This window comes from Symphalangus syndactylus, chromosome 7 (genome assembly GCF_028878055.3).
Source record: "Symphalangus syndactylus isolate Jambi chromosome 7, NHGRI_mSymSyn1-v2.1_pri, whole genome shotgun sequence".
Classification (NCBI taxonomy): Eukaryota; Metazoa; Chordata; class Mammalia; order Primates; family Hylobatidae; genus Symphalangus; species Symphalangus syndactylus.
The window spans coordinates 106,754,836-106,772,530 of record NC_072429.2 but is presented as its reverse complement, the minus strand read 5'-3'; the positions used below and the strand labels follow the sequence as shown (position 1 = coordinate 106,772,530).

Genomic DNA, 17,695 nt, shown 5'->3' with positions numbered 1-17,695 from the left:
TCAAGCAATTCTCCTGTCTCAACCTCCTGAGTAGCTGGGATTACAGGCATGTGCCACCATGCCCAGCTAATTTTGTATTTTTAGTAGAGATGGGGTTTCACCATCTTAGTCAGGCTGGTCTTGAACACCTGACCTCTATGTGATTGGCCCGCCTCCACCTCCCAAAGTGCTGGGATTACAGACGTGAGCCACCATTGCCCAGCCATAAATACAGTTTAATTCTAGGAGTTCTAGAATTTAGAAATTTTTGATACAAGCTTTGCTCTTGATTATCAGTTTTTTTCTAGATTAAATTTATGTTAATATAGCCCTTCTAAATATTAAAGGAAATTTAGAAATTTACCTTTAAGCTTTATTAACATTTTTGATTGTGATATTTATTTTCTATCTAAGGCATGATGCTTATAATGGTGATGGTCTAGCATTAAAATTTGTTGTCTTTACATTCACAATCAGACTACTGGGTTTGATATTTAAATATTTATAATTTTATATAAAACTAAGCAAAGTGTCTTAAGATAGGCATTTGCCATTTTGGTCAAATCTTGTGTGGCACATTAATTCATTACATTGATTGCTTAATTGAGTTTGAGCTTGGTAGTATACATGATTACAGGATTTTTATACCACTGCTGCCAAGATCTAGTGGGGAGAATGTATCCAACTTGACTTGTATAGCATCCGCATGCAAGTTCCCTGTTATGGGTGCCAGAGGTGGGTTTCCCCCCTACCTCTCTCAATCCTGCTCCTTCTATGGGTTTTTTTCTTCCTTAAATACATATCTTGAACTTGAGGTTAAGAAGAGGCATACATTAGTAATTTTGTGATATTAATTGATGAAGTTAATATTAATTGTTCATTTAAAAATTTGTTGAACTTGCAACATTATTTGACCACCAAATACAGAGTGAGGCTGAGATGCCAACAGCCCACTGTTCAGTCTTATTATTTTCAGAATTAGAAATCTGTACCTTTGTCAGGATGGATGCCTTCACCTAGAAGGAATTCAGATTTCTTCTTGCTTGGCAAGAGCTAACTGCAGAAACAACAGAACACATTTTTTTAAAAGTCAGGAGTATATTAGAAACACATGGGCATTCAACACCTACATAAAATGCTCTATGAGATAAATGTGAATAACTGGATTTAACAAAGGGCCAGACTTTAGAATACCAGAATTCATAAAAAGGCTAAACTTACTTTGTAATTTAAGGGGAACACAAATCAACTAATTAGAATTAATAATAAAGAGTAATACTTATGCTGCTTTTTTCTCTCTTGATATAACTGTTTGTGATCTAGGTATTGTTACCTTGTTTCAGCCTCATGGTTTTTCTTGTTTGCTAAATCTCTATAATATTCCTTTTCCCATCAAGGGGATATGTGTGGGTGTGTGCTAGAATCACTGTTTATGACTATTTTTAGGATTTTCCATGTTTTATGAGATATATTTCATCTTTAGAATTTTGGGTGGGTCTAGATTTAGAAAACTGTTTTGGTTGGAATGATGAGGCTCTGGATCTCAGCGGGCTTTAGGGTTGGAAAAGTTGAAGCTCACAGAGAGTGTAAATAAACATGGTCATCAAAGCTGAGAATTAAGATCTGTTTATCCACCTGCACACTTGAATTAAATCTCAGAGCAATGGGCAGAGCCATTCAATTTATGAAGATCCTGACAAAATAAATTACTCTAGTCATGTTTAAACATCTTTTTTTGCCTGTGTTTAGACACAGAGGTTGGTGTAGTGACCATATGGTAGATGGAGAAGTTCTTGTGGAATTACTAAGCTATTGATTTACAACAGGGAAAAGACCACTAAAATAGTGGACAATGGTGAATTAAATGGAAATATCTGTTTGAGGTTTGGGGCAAGAAGCTTCAAATTGTAAAAATCACATGGGCTCTTGTCCTTCAGCATTGAGCAGCATCATGATTGAAGATTGGAGAAAGGGGGGAGAGAGTACTCAGGTTAGGTGTGGTTCACATCACTTTTGCTTTAAGAGAATTCCTCGTGTGTAGGGTTATAAAGATACCTAAGATATGGACTTGGGTAAGTATTCCCTAATTCATTTTCATTGTTTAAGTCTGTTGAGGTTCAAGTAAATAAAGCAATGCTTTTAATAATACCTTTTTTAAAAAATGTAGGGCACAGTTTGTTGACTCTGAGATCTTTGTGGTCAAGATGAAAGTTGGCTTCTGATACATAAAAACAAAACAAAAAGCCTTTAATTTGTGTTGATTCTCATGGTTCTGTAATTCTCTTTTCTCTATACTTCTTACTGTAGAGCGTGATTTATGGTGATAAAGAGCTTTGGTTTAACTTTTGAACTGAAAGTATAGCTTCAACTTTAGCATGTGATGACTATAGGACAGTGAACCTCCTCCTTAAACCATTCTGCTGTGTACTTGTAAACCTTCCAGAATCTCCTTTTATTTATAAAGCTAGGTTTGGGTTGGATATTTCCTTGGGCAATTGCTTGATCTTGGTTTTTCAAATCTGTGTATAAATTCTAGAGCAGAAGGTCGTCAGTATGTTTCAGAGGGCCCTGTAGTGTGGGGCTACTTCTGATGTAGCTACAGCCAGCAACCCCTGCCCTTGCCTTGGTCTCTCAGTTGTTCATGTTAAAGGGATGGCTTTTTTGTGAAAGTCATAAATTGTTTCTCTAAATATCATTCCACAGGGTCTTCATGGTTAAGATGGGTTACAATCTTGGACAACCCTGAAAATGAACAAGAGTTAGATTCTCTCTGGCTACCTTTTCCTCCACCATAGCCATTTCCTCACACAGCCTGTCAGTATTCCCAGTTTCATTGCTCTTCTCCGGCTTTTCCCATCTCCCTCAATTTTTTACCCTTTCAGGCACAGAGAAGTTGAACGATATCCTAATTTTTTGAACCTCACTCACTTACACCCTACTCAGGATACTAAGAATGATACCAGAATAAAACCTCTTCGGAAGGCAGCTGGAGAAATTGTAGATAGTATAAGCTTATTTTTGGTCAGCTATGCAAATGATTTACAAATCATAATTATCTGGCAATATTAAGGTGTAACAAAATACCATAGTGAGTATAAAAGCAGGAAAATTGAGCAATAGAATGTAGAGTGAAGTAGGGAGAGGTAGGTCTAGGGTTGGGACTTCATAACTATCCAAATGAGAAGTGATAAAGGCCTGAATTATGAGAAGATTCGTGGAAATGACAAGGGTGAGGGTCGGAATCAAATCTGTAGGAGAAGATATTATCATAGAAGCTAGAGGAGGAAGCAAACCTTCAGCAACCTAGGCTATTGGAATTGTGAGGATCAGAAATTGAGAATGAGATCTTGAATGAAGGATGAGAAAAATGGTTGTGATCTTCATAAAAGCAGTTTTAGAGATAATTCAGCAGAGGATGATGATAAGTAGAGGCAACGGGTTTAACTGACACTTTGAAGAAATGTGACGGTGACATTGGTTTGGTTCATTGTTATGGAAAGATGCTAACAACTTAGCTGAAATTGAACAAGTTATGACCCAACAGGTATAGTATCATGTGTATGAAAAACACAAATTATATATTGTATACATGCATATATATATATAAAGGAATATTTGGAAAGTTGCTTGCCTGGAATCTTATTGGTAACTGTATCTGTGAGGGGATGATTTTTCATCACAATTGGTTCCCTAGCTCTGCCCCCCAATAATTGCAGATTTAGGGAAATAAAGTATTAAATGAGAATTATTTGGAAAGCATAGATAGGTTTTCAAGTGAGAGAATGTCCATGAAATAGATTCAACATGCAGATAAAAGAGAACAGTTGATAGATAAGAGTCCTAGAATAGATGTGAAGAAGTAGATCTTTATGGCCAATTCAAGATGTTATATTGGCCTTGATTCCTGATCCTGAAGGGCCTTGTTTCTTGTTTGGCCCCTTTGGTAGAGTAAGCCCTGGTTTTGGGACTTCCCTAGATGAGAGACTGTGGGAAGCTTTGGGGAAGAAGGAAGACTCTCTTGTGGATCTAAAATCTATATAGATTTGCTACAAGTTGCTGTAAACATAGTGGCCATTAAATTATTATAAATAAAGGAATGACATGATATACAATGTACTCTGTATAGCTGCCAGTCTGACCACTTATTGCTTGATATTAGTTTTATGCGCAAGAATGATTATATGGAGGGTAAGCAATATGTAGTCTCAAAGCTAAAAGTTTCAGTAATTGATGAGTTTTCTATTTCTTCTCCCTTAATTCTTTTTTGGGTTAACTCAATAAAATGAAGTCATTGTGGCCTCATGTATTCTGTTGTATTTATAACCTTGCTTGGTGTAGTGAAAACTAAAAGTTACATGAATTTTTAATATTTTAGAAATTATAATATTTCAGATTGTATCCTTTCTACATTTTATACCAGCTATAGGAAAGAATATTTTGCATCTTTTCTTTTAAGGTACCATTGTCCCCATCAGAAGCAGTGAACTTCATATGGTTCAGGTATTAACTTATCTTAGATACTACTTCAACATTTGCTTAGTACGGTTTTCTCCTACCATGTCCCATCAGTAGGATATTTCTGTTTGAAAAAAAAAAGTAAATAATATCTTATTGGTGAGTAATATAATTTATGGAATCTTCAAAAGAGATGTAAGTAAGTACATTGTAGTGAAATTAGCACATAGCCTTTATATGCTTTACTTTTTTAATGAGATATAATTTACTTGTAAATTATGCACATTAATTGTAAAAATGTACAAATATACTTAGATAAATGCATAGTTTTGGGTTTTGCAAATGTATACATTTGTGTAACCAATATCCAGGCAAGATATACCACATTTCCATCACCCCCTTTAGCGAATTGACTAGTGCATAGGTAAACTTGTGTCATGGGAGTTTTCTGTTTTATTTTCTCCAATATTCACCCGACCACCCCAACTCATATCCTCCTGGAAACTTAGAAGGTGACGTTTTTTGGAAATAGGGTCTTTGCAGATGCAATGAAGATAAGGATGAAGATGAGATTCTATGGGATTGTGGGATAAAGATGGACCTTAAATCCAATGAGAGTGTCAATGTAAGAGACTGAAAAAGACACAGAGATACAAGAGAAGAAGGCATAAGACAATGGAGGCAGGGATTGACTTTATGCAACTATGAGCCAAAGAATGCCTTGGGCTACCAAAGGCTGGAAGAAGCAAGAAAGGATTTGCCAGAGTCCTTGAGAGGAAGCATGCCCTGCTGATACGATATTGGGATTTCAGATTTCTAGTCTCTAGAATTGAGATAATAAATTCCTGTTTAAGCCACCAAATTGTGGTCATTTGTTACAGCAGCCCAAGGAAACTAATATACCTCCTCCATCCCCTGCAAATTCTATTATGCCCCTTTCCAGTCAGTCCTCAATCCTCAAAGGCATGTAGTAGTCTTATTTCTATCACTATAGATTAGCCGTGTCTGCCTTTGACCTTAATATAAATGAAATTATCTGCAGCATGCTCTTTTTTGTATCTGTTTGGATTCTTTTGATCAGCATAATGTATGTGAATTTCATTCATGTCATGTGTGTCTGTATTATCCTTTTTATTACTGAGTAAACTCAAATAGTTTGAATATACCGTAATTTGTCTATTCTGTTCATAGATATTCAGGTTGTTTCTTCCTACCCATATTTTATACATATATTACATCTTTTGTAGCTGTCACTGGTTTAGAAGTTATAGATTCTGTTATTGTTTTTGTAGTTAGGAACTTAAAGTTATAGTAATTACATTGTAATTTACATTAGTCTTCCTCCCTGATAATGCGGAAACTGTGAATGGTTTAACTTTGGCTTCCTTCTCAGGTCTTCTGTGTTATCTTTGTGAATACAAGATATTTAGTTTCAAAACTTGAAAATCATATGTTTTTTACATGCTATGCTTTTGTATAGAGACATGAACATGTTTTTCAATTGGTGTGATCACTATTGCTTGTTGCATTCTACTTCCTCTGGGTTCCGTTTTATTTTCTCCAATATTCAGAGTTTAATCTTTTAGTTAATGCTTTTAAAAAAATTAAGTTATTTGCCTTTACTTTGGCTAAAATATCTTCATTTTGCTCACCTCGTTAAACTATAACTGCTTATAGAATTATAGTTTGATAATTTTTCCTCGACATGTTGAAGGTAGTATCTCGGGGCTATCTAACCTTTATTTTTTTCTAAGTCTGCTGTCAAAGTTTTGTCCCTCTCTAGACAATCTGCTATTCCTCTCTGGCTTGACTTTATTCTCATGGCATGTAAATGTACTGTATTTAGATGTAGGCTTGTTTTGTTCGGTCTCTTAATTTTTAATCTAAGAACTCATGTCTTTATCCTGGAAATTAATCAGCCATTGTCTCTTTGAATAGTTTGTTTTATTCCTTTTTTAATATATACTTTTAAGTTCAGGGGTACAAGTGCAGGTTTGTTACATAGGTAAACTTGTGTCATGGGGGTTTTCTGTACAGATAATTTCATCACCCAGGTATTAAGGCTAGTACCCATTAGTTATTTTTCCTCATCCTCTTCTTCCTCCCATCCTCTGCCCTCCAATAGGCACCAGGGTCTGTTGTTTCCCTCTATGTGTCCATGTGTTCTCATCATTAAGCTCCCACTTATAAGTGAGAACATGGGGTATTTTGTTTTCTGTTTCTGTGTTAGTTTGCTAAGGATAATGGCTTCCAGCTCCATCCATGTCCCTGCAAAGGACATGATCTCATTCTTTTTTATGGCTGTATAGTATTCCATGGTGTGTGTGTGTGTGTGTGTGTGTGTGTGTGTGTGTGTATCACATTTTCTTTATCCAGTCAGTTGTTGATGGGTATCTAAGTTGATTCCATGTCTTTGCTATTGAGAATAGTGCTGCAATGAACATATGTGTGTATGTGTCTTTATAATAGAAGGATTTATATTCCTCTGGGTATATACCCAGTAATGGGATTACTGGGTTGAATGGTTTTTCTGTCTTTAGGTTTTTGTGGAATTGCCACACTGTCTTCCATAATGGTTGAACTAATGTACATTATCACAAACAGTATATAAGCGTTTCTTTTTCTCCACAACCTCTCAGCATCTGTTATTTTTTGACTTTTTAATAATAGCTATTCTGACTGGTGCGAGATGGTATCTCATTGTGATTTCTTATTTGCATTTATTTAATATTCAGTGATGTTGAGTTTTTTCATATAATTGTTGGCCACATGTGTGTCTTCCTTTGAGAAGTGTCTGTTCATGTCCTTTGCCTGCTTGTTAATGATTTTTTTTCCTTGTGAATTTAAGATCTTTATAGATGCTAATTATTAGACCTTTGTCAGATGCATAGTTTGCAAATATTTTCTCCCATTCTGTAGGTTGCCTGTTCAGTCTCATGATATTTTCTTTTGCTGTACAGAAGCTCTTTAATTAGATCCCACTTATCAATTTTTGCTTTTGTTGCGATTGCTTTTGGCATCTTTGTCATGAAATCTTTGCCTGTGCCTATGTACTAAATAGTATTACCTAGGTTTTCTTCCAAGGTCTTTATAGTTCTGGGTTTTACCTTTAAGTCTTTAATGCATCTTGAGTTAATTTTTATATATAGCATAAGGAAGGGGTCCAGTTTCAGTCTTTTGCATATGGCTAGCCAGTTATCCCAGCATCATTTATTGAATAGTGAATCTTTTCCCCATTGCGTGTGTGTGTGTGTGTGTGTGTGTGTGTGTGTGTGTGTGTGTGTGTTGAGATGGAGTTTCGCTCTTGTTGCCCAGGCTGGAGTGCAATGGCACGATCTCAGCTCACCACAACGTCTGCCTCCTAGGTTCAGGCAGTTCTCCTGGCTTAGACTCCCAAGTAGCTGGAATTACAGGCATTCACTACCAGGCCCAGCTAATTTTGTATTTTGTTTATTTATTTATTATTTGTAGAGATGGGGTTTCTTGGTGTTGGTCAGGCTGATCTCGAACTCCCGACCTCAGGTGATCTGCCTGCCTCGGCCTCCCAAAGTGTTGGGATTACAGGCGTGAGCCACCGCACCCAGCCCCCCATTGCTTGTTTTGGTCAGGTTTGTCAAAGATCAGACAGTTGTAGATGTGTGGTCTTATTTCTGAGTACTCTATTCTGGGTACTCTGTTCTGTTCCATTGGCCTATCTGTCTGTTCTTGTACCAGTACCATGCTGTTTTGGCTACTGTAGCTCTGTAGTATAGTTTGAAGTCAGGTAGCATGATGCCTCCAGCTTTGTTATTTTTGCTTATTATTGCCTTGGCTATTCGGGCTCTTTTTGGTTCCATGTGAATTTTAACATAGTTTTTTCCAGTTCTGTGAAAAATGACAACGGTAGTTTAATGGAAATAGCATTAATCTATAAATTGCTTTGGGCAGTATGGCTATTTTAATAATATTGATTCTTCTATCCATGAGCATGGAAGGTTTTTCCATTTGTTTGTGTCATCTCTGATTTCTTGGGTAGTCTTTTGTTGTTCTCTTTATAGAGATCTTTCATCTCCTTAGTTACTTGTATTCCTAGGTATTTTATTATTTTTGTGGCAATTGTAAATGAGAGTTTGTTTGTGATTTGACTCTTGGCTTGACTGCTGTTGATGTGTAGGAGTGCTAGTGATTTTTGCATGTTGATTTTGTATCCTGAGACTTTGCTGAAGTTGCGTCTCAGTTTAAGGTGTGTTTTATTCATTCTCTTTACTCTTTCCTTCTGTAGTAACTACTAATCATGTATTGGAACGTTCCTGTTTTTTTTTCTTACATGCTTAGTACCTTTTTATCTTGTTTTGTGCTAGTTATTTAAAAGTGTTTTTGGTTATGTCATTCTCTTCTACCATTCCATTTGTCCATAGAATTTTTTTGTTAAGTTTTAGAATTTTCATTTCATTGTAATGTGCACATTCTTGCTTTTTCCCATGTGATTTCTAGTTATCCCTTTGTCTCTTCTGATATTCTGTAGATATTAATTTTAAAGACTCCTTTAGAATGTCCTTATTTCTGGTTGCTCAGGTGTGAAGTTTTCTTGTTACTGATATTGATGACTGTTCCTCATGAAGGTTTACTTGCTCATGTGATTTGTTCATTTTGATGTTAAGGTAGCATTTCATGAAAGTCTAGGTCTCAGGATTGTAGAAAATATCTGGAAAGTAGTTCTATATTTATTTATTTTTTCTTTCTGGGTTTTCCTGGATCTGGACAAATTCTTATTTTAACTTGTCAACACCATATAGACCCCATACTACAATGATAATTTTAATTTGGATCCCAGCCTTGCGGACTTGGTGTTCTGATGTCTCATGAATTATATTTTCTCTTGTGCTTACCCAAGCTAGGGTCAGAATCCTCTGCTCTAGCCAGTTAGGGAGGGGGTCATGGACAAACAGCCCCCTTGATTCCATCTACATAAGGGGAGCTAAGTGCTAGATCTTCACATAAATATTTCTTGGCCTGGGTTGAGGACATTGCCCTAAATTCTACCTCTGTCTGGTCTGACATCCCCATGAGCCATTCAGCTTTAGCTTCTGGCCTCAACTCTGCCTCTGAGTTTCCTCTTTGTTTCTAAGGTTGGTTGTGTATTAACAACTTTTTGGGTGGGGGAGGTAGAGGGAAGAAGGGGAGGGATATTTTATTTAGTATTTCTATGTGAGTATAGCAGAGAGAAAAGAAACATTTGTCTTTTCAGCAGGGTGTATTTACCAAAAGTCTGATTATACTCATAATTAAACACAATTTTTGTTTTTCTTTTACAGCTAGTTATGTATCAAATCCCATTTGCAAGGGTTGTTTGTCTTGTTCAAAGGACAATGGGTGCAGCCGATGTCAACAGAAGTTGTTCTTCTTCCTTCGAAGAGAAGGGATGCGCCAGTATGGAGAGTGCCTGCATTCCTGCCCATCCGGGTACTATGGACACCGAGCCCCAGATATGAACAGATGTGCAAGTGAGCATTTGGCTTTGTCTATCCTGTATTGCTGGGTATGCAACTTAGGAGAGGAGTTAAGTTGAAGATTTTGACTGATGTTTTTAAAAAAAAAAAATGTATTTGTAATAGGTGATAGAAATAGTTTAAGCTTTCTGGGTGTGGTGGGTCATGCCTGTAATCCCAGCACTTTGGGAGGCCAAGGTAGGTGGATCACTTGAGGCCAGGAGTTGGAGACCAGTCTGGCCAACATGAGGAATCCCCACCTCTACTAAAAATACAAAAATTAGCCAGGCATGGTGGTGGTGCACATCTGTAATCCCAGCTACTGGGATAGCTGAGGCACCAGAATCGCTTGAACCTGGGAGGCGGAGGTTGCAGTGAGCTGAGATAGCACCGCTGTGCTCTAGCCTGGGCAACAGAGTGAGATGTCATCTCAAAAAAAAGAGTCTAAGCTCAAACTTGGAAAAAATGAGTGTGGTAGGGTAAGAGCACTTTTACTTTATATTTTGTATAGAACTGTAAGACACAATCACACATACACACTTTATTTTAGATTATGTAAGTAGTTTTTTAATCACAAGGATCTCAAGTACAATCTTGTTTGACGGATTTTTGTAAGGAGTACCTACTCGGTGCTTATAAAAAAAATCAAACCACAAAGGAATTTAAGTACTTCATGCTGAGAACAATCTCTCTGATTTACCAATTTCTATAACTTCTTTTTCTCTCTTTATCTGAGTTGGTAATCGTTCGTTAGTCTAACCTGCAATTAAATATATGGTAAAGGTGGTTTTTTAAAGTACCATTACTGATATAACTAAAATGTTTAGGTTATTTTAAAGTAATCTGAGCTATAAGTTTAACAACTATTTAAAAAAGTTTAAGGAATGGCATTTTGTACATAGGAATGAGGGTGCAATTTTTAATCTTTTAATCCAAAAATCACTTACAGAATGAGTCTCATCTTCTAGGTCAGCCATAGAAGTTGTGGTTTAAACAAATAAATGAGATACCAAAGGAACATCCCTTTCTTTAAGGAACTCAAATTTTAGGGGATAGAAGGGATAAGAAAAAGGGGACCACAGAATAAAATGACAAATGGTAAGCAGGTTATTCATAATTTAATATATTAAGTGCTGTGTCAGTAATCATTAAATCACTCTCATATATGTATGTGAGATAATTAAATCTCATATTTATGAGAGTGATTTAATGATCTCCCATTAACACACTGTGTATGTGACTATTCAGGCAAGACAGTCTTTAGATGAGAAGAGTTTGAATTACATCATCCAAGGACAATATTATTTTGGAAGGTGGCAGAACTAGCAGGGGCTGGTTAAATAAATTCTAGAATGAAGGAACCACATATATGTAAAAACAATGTGTTTGGGGAACAAGAACTCTCACCTGGAGTGTTATTTGGCATTTTGGCAATGCAGTTCTCTGTTTCATGGGACCTGTCCTACATTGCTTGATATTTAGTGTCCTTGGTCCCTGCCCATTAAATGTCCTTTGTGTCTTCACTACTATTATAAGCAAAACTTGTCCCCAAACATTTTTAAACACTTCCTGGAAGAGCAGTACAGTAGCTGGATGAAAACCATTGAAGAGCATGTGCCTAGTGGGAGGTGTGGTTGGAATTGAGGAAGGAAAGGGAGGCTGCAGTGCAACTGATAAAGGTGTTTCCTGCCAGGCTAAGAAGTCTTGGTATTATCTGAGGGTACTGAGTAGGCAGTGAACTAAAGAGATTGCTTTAAGATAATTCTAGCAGAAGTGAGGGAGATGAATTGGAGAGGAGCAAAAAGTAGAGAAAGACTATTATAATGATTGCAGATTAGAAATCTTGTTCTGATGATTTATTTTTTGTGGGTAATGAATTGCAGACGCTTTAAAAATAGAACCAGTGGGGCCTGGTAACTAACTGGACAGGGCTAAGAGAAAGAATCAAACTTGATCCTAAGGTCTTCTAGCTAAAGTACTGGATGAAGTTATGTCGTTAGCAGAGTTAGAAATATTTAGGCTTAGAGGAAACTTGGATCTACCTTCATTTCATGGAATTGTTTGGATTAATATTTAAAGGAAACACCTCCCCACCAGTTATAGACTGGCTTGCAAATATGTTTGCGAATATGAATTTTGTTCTTACGGCATATGATTTAGGCTACCTGATAATTTATTTCTCATAGTTTATAAACTTCCAGAGGAAGATAGGTTCCACCTTGGAAAGGATTCCTGTTCAGATTGCTTTAGACTACCTATGCGGGGGTGGTTTGAGTCCACAACTTTATGTGTTTCATTCCAGACTATTAGTGCACAAGGAAGACAAGGCAAGAGTGTAGACGGATAGAAACATTTATTCCAAGTTCTAGGGCTAGCATTGTATGTACTGTATATGGACAATAGGGTGACCATATAATGTATTACTCAATGTGGAACACTGGGAAATGAAAGGGGCTGCCATTAACAACTATGCAGGGAGATTGGATGTAAACCAGGACTATCCTGTGCAAACTGGTATGAATGGTCACCTGAGCAATACTTTGCAGTATATCAATGGAGTCTTCCTTAGATACTCTCAGGCAGGAGTTAATAGCACATTTTGGCTTAGTTTTCTCAGAAATGGAAAGGAGAGCAGTGACTGTAAATCAGCCTTAGAAAGAAAATCTGCATATGAGAAAGGGTTTGCTGTGGATAGACTTCTTGTAAGTGAATACAATCAATGTTGGAGTTTACTGACCTAGAGGAAATCATTACCTGGTACAAGCAGGAAGTGCTATTAACAAGACCCCATTAGAGCAAAGTGAAAAATGGAAAATTATTTCTTATCAGTATATGACTTTGGATAATCATGTTTCTTTCATGCCAATTATTTGCTCTTTTTCATGACTAGTTTGCACATATTGCATTGATATTTGTATTTAGTTCAGGGGATGAGAAAGACAAATTGGAAAAGCTGTCACAGACTTAGAATTTGAAATCATATCCACTTTTCGCTTCCTTAAAAGATTATTGCTCAATAGTAGAGAAGAAAATTATTATTTTAGCAACAGTAGCCTAAAAAATCTTGTAAGTGAAATTTGCTCATCTGTTTCCTAATCACTAGAGTATGATTTCCAATGTAAAACAATATCCTTCTTTTGAAGGAAGATTTGCTCTCTGAAAAGTTGTCTGAGGTTGGCTTCTTGGTACAGACCGTATGAAGCTTATAAAATTCAACCATACTTATGGAAACCAATTCAACAATTATCTGAGTAATTCTGTGAATACATGTACTAACAGACACTAGAAGCTGCCATTGTCCCTGATACTATGTTAGATGTTATTTCACTAGTATTTTTTCTCATTCATTAATAAAACCATTTACATAAAACTTTATTTTTTAAATTGTTGTAAATAGTCCTTGTAGAAAACTTAGAAAAGTACCCAGGCCTAAAAAAAAAAAGCAAAAGCAAACACTTCTCTCAAAGATAACAACAGTTAACAAAAGATAACAAAAACCATTTTGTCTTCTGTTCTTGACATTTTTGTTTCTATGAGTATTTGTCGTTATCCTCACCTTACAAATGTGTCATTGTGTTTTGTAACTTGTTTTAATGAATTATGAACATATTTTCATGCCATTAAATATGGCTGCAAATATTCTGCTGAATGGTTACACTATATTTAGTTAATTTCCTATTGAAATTTGCTTTTAGTTTTTCATGATTATAAGCAGTTCTATGGAAACTATTCTTATACATAAATTCTTTCTCATACACATATTTTTACACATTTGCATGGCTTATTTTTATAACATAAACTTTTAAACATAATATATGTTTTAAAGATATATATTGCCAAATGGATTTCTAGAAAAGTTGTATCAGTTTACATCTTCACTAACAGTGGTCATTTTCACTTGCATCTGGCTATTAATAACAAGTATAAAACTTCATTTTTGTCTTAATATGCTTTTTCTTTGATACAAATGAAGCTGAACACGTATGTGTCACTTGAATATTGGCATTGTAGGATGTTTACCAGAGTCACTGCCCCCCTTTTTTCTATTTGCACAACTGTCATGTTTTTAGTAATTAAAAAATAAACTTTTTGAAGTATCATGCAGAATTCTAAATTCACAAATAATAAATGGAGTGTTTAATGAACTATTACAAAGTAGACACATTTAACTCCCACTGATGTCAAGAAAGAATGTTAGTACTACCCACTCACTAACTTCCCATTCACTACTGTCTTCTCCTTTGGCATAACTACCATCCTGACTTGTAAACAAAACACATATAAAACATTATTCTTGGCAACACTATTTTTTTTTAAACACAATTACTTTATTGATTTCTTACAATCAAATACCGCCAACTAGCATTACTTCCACTCTTGCATCATTAAAAACAAAGGGTATTTCCTCCTTGGTATTTTCAAATGATGCATTATACAATAAACAAAGTTAGAACTTGAAATGCACCCTGATTAATTATGTAAGCTGGTAATTTGTTTAAAAAAGCATAATAATTTGGTTCCTTTCTTCATAAAATGGAAATTTAAATATTCTGATAGTCTTGAGGTTATCATTATGAGTAGTGCAAAGTGTGGCACATATAGTTTCATCTAGAAGGATGCGTATCTTATACACCTTAAACAAACAAAATGTGCGTTAACCAATGATAGAAAGCATGTTTCAAATATAAGGCAGTCCCTCCGGCCACCATATTATTTAGGTTTTGCATTATCATTTATGGCATTATAGATTAATTACACATAACTTTTATACATTTTAACCCTGAAGATAAGAAAAATAACTGTTGCTTGAAAGAAATTATTCCAGGTAGCCATTTGGTTTGGATCAGGAGAAACCGAACCTCCATGAGTTTAGCGTCTGGCCAAGTTGGAATCATTAGCCCAAGTGGGTGAATGAGATACGCTGCTCATTTCACAGTCACTGTTTCCCAAGTCCTGGCAATGCCTCTGCTCCCACAGTCCACCAGATGAAGCATTTCTGGGATGACCCTTCTATGTGGTTTTCCCTTTTCATTTTTTTTTTTTTTTTTTTTTGCTGGATTAACGATTACCGTATTATTTCCTCTTTTCCCCTTTTCTGTGGCCTTCCATTTCAATTATTCATAAATCCTTTCAGAATATCCTCAGAGAGTTCCTTAAGAGGAAGTTCTGGAGATGGAAAATCCAAGGGCGGAAGATTGGGGACAGGAATGTCCTTGGCTTTCCCGGTATTTGCTGCGAACTTCTGCCAGGTTGAGGAGGCTGTAGCAGTTTCTGAATGTGGTGGCAAGCTCCATAACTCTGATGTTTCTACAAAATCAGCATCTACATCCAGCTACTTTTCTATTGGACCTTTTAGAAGTCTGGCGTTTTCAGCCTTTAGTTGTTTATTTTCTTCCCTTAATCTTTCATTCTCTGCCACAAGGAATTCCACATGCCTCTTCAAATCTGCAATTTTGGTTGCCTGCTCCTCTATAATTGTTTTATCATCTTTTGGGGCTTTGCTTCCAATACATGGCTCTGCTGGCTCACTCTTTTGCTGAAGTAAATATAGTAGTGTGTCTGGATCCCTGTCAAAGGTCGCCTGAATCTCAGGCAGGCATTTCTCCGTGGAAGGGCTGTACTTCTGAGAAAGGGGACTCTGGCCCTCTGCATCCTCTGCAGAGGGTTTGTGAGATGCCTGAAGATGGGCAGCTACATCCTTGTCTGTGTTCTTTTGGGCTTTCAATCTTTGTTCACGCTGGGCCCTTTTCCATCTCTCTTGGATGAGGAGGAGCTGTTTCATATGGCTATCCCTTTGCAATTCCAGTGAAAGATGAGCCTGCTCAGACTGTGTCAGCTTCATGGCTTCAGAAAGATACGCTGCAGCCTTTTTGTGACAAGAAATAGCCTCTTAGTATTTGCCTGCAGCTAATAAACAGTCTGCTCATCTGCTCTATTGATGAGCCAGGTTGAGGGGTCCTTCATTACTTCCATAGACCCCGGGGTAAGCGGCAGCCTTAGGAAGGGGAGTAGTGGTGCCGGGGAACATGGAGGGGATTGCAGGGGAGCGCGACGCAGCCGAGGAGACTGCGGCCCCTCTCTGCGCCCCAAAAGCCACCGGTAGGCGCTGAGGGAGCCAACACTATTTAAACTAATTACAAGTTGGAAACAACTCAAATGTCCAAACAATACAATACCTAAAAAATATAGTATATTAATATTGCCATTTAACAGAAAGCAAGGAAAAGCCAGTGGAGGAGGCTGTGACTAAGTCACTAGGAAAACAGAGCAGATGATGTCCCAGAAGCAGAAGTGGGAAGGCTTGAGAAGAAGCAAATGGTCAATGTCAATGTTGCACTGTTTAAACAATAGAGTTGTTGACCTTCATATGAGCCATTTCATTGTTTTTGTTGGGTCGCTATCCTGATTGCTATGGTTTTGGGGAGTACATGGAGTCATAGCAAAGCAGCCAGTGATTATATACACTCATTCTCTTCTTCCTCTAAGTGTATTTAAAAAGAGAATCTGGTAACTGGAAGGCTCACACAGATGGGGAAGGTGGGGTGTGTGTCTGTGTGTTTATGTGTGTGTGTGTGTCTGTGAGTGACAGGAGACATAACTAGGAAAGAGCCAGCTGAGGAGGATAGACAAAAAATAATGAAGAAACAAGATCACTGAAGGGACAGAAGAGGATAGAGTCCAAAATATAGGTGGGAAAATTAGCCTTGGACAAACATTTATTCAGCAAGTTATGAAGTATCTACCTCATGCCAATCAAGGTTAAGAATTCTTTTTTGTCATGTACCAGGAAGGTATCAGAAATATGCTGAAATTAAGGAAAAAGCAGTAAACTTTTTTAACCTCCAAATTTATGTACAAGAAAACAATATACTTTGCCAGAAATAGTACTTTGAAAAATCATCTGTAAACAAATACAGAAATGACATATTTTATAATTTTAGATCCATGAATTTGCTACATTTTAACCATTTCTGCTACATTTTACGATTCTACCCTTGTTTTGACATTTTGTGAAATATGTATTTAGGCTAGGAAAACACAACGTTTTGTTTCCTTTTTTTCTCCTTTCTTTCCTTCCTTTTTTTTTTTTTTATTTTTTGTTGTTGTTGTTGCACAGTCATAGCTCACCGAAGCCTCAATCCCTTCTGTGCTGAAGGGATCATCCCACTACAGCCTCCCCAGTAGCTGGGACTACAGGCATGTGCCACTATAGCCAGCTAATTTTTTAAAAAATATATTATTAGAGATGCCTGGCTGTTATTTATTTATTTAAATATTTTTAGAGATGATGTCTTGCCATGTTGGCTGGTTTCTAACTCCTGGCCTGAAACAATCCTCCCACTTCAGCCTCGCAAGTAGTTGAGATTATGGGTGTGAGCTGCTACATTTTGCTTTTGAAATGAAATGACACAGGTTTTAAAAACTAGTAATTTTTAACATACAAGAAAACCCAAGGTTAAATATCATCTTTTAATTTGTGAACTCCAAGATCACTATTTAGGTGTTTTTAAAGAATTACTACATGTCATCAAGTTTGAGTGCCTTTAGAAACACCTGTTTTCTTGTCTTTCTTCCTTCCTTCCTTCCTTCCTTCCTTCCTTCCTTCCTTCCTTCCTTCCTTCCTTCCTTCCTTCCTTTCTTTCTTTCTTTCTTTCTTTCTTTCTTTCTTTCTTTCTTTCTTTCTTTCTTTCTTTCTTTCTTTCTTTCTTTTTTGAGGCAGTCTCACTTTGTCTCCCAGGCTGGAGTGCAGTGGTTTGGTCTCAGCTCACTGTAACCTCTGCCTCCTGGGTTCA

General features: G+C 36.7%; 1 protein-coding gene and 1 pseudogene across 3 annotated transcripts in view; one reads left to right on the top strand and one right to left on the bottom strand.

Moving 5' to 3' along the window:
* RSPO2 (R-spondin 2) overlaps window positions 1-17,695 on the top strand; it is a 190,799-nt gene that overhangs the window by 90,753 nt on the left and 82,351 nt on the right. For all 3 annotated transcript variants that reach the window (XM_055287057.2, XM_055287054.2, XM_055287056.2), the window contains exon 3: window positions 9,729-9,917. In XM_055287057.2, the coding sequence (XP_055143032.1) occupies window positions 9,729-9,917 (189 nt within the window). The remainder of the gene's footprint in view (window positions 1-9,728; window positions 9,918-17,695) is intronic.
* Window positions 14,570-15,930, bottom strand: LOC129486715 (nuclear receptor-binding factor 2-like; annotated as a pseudogene).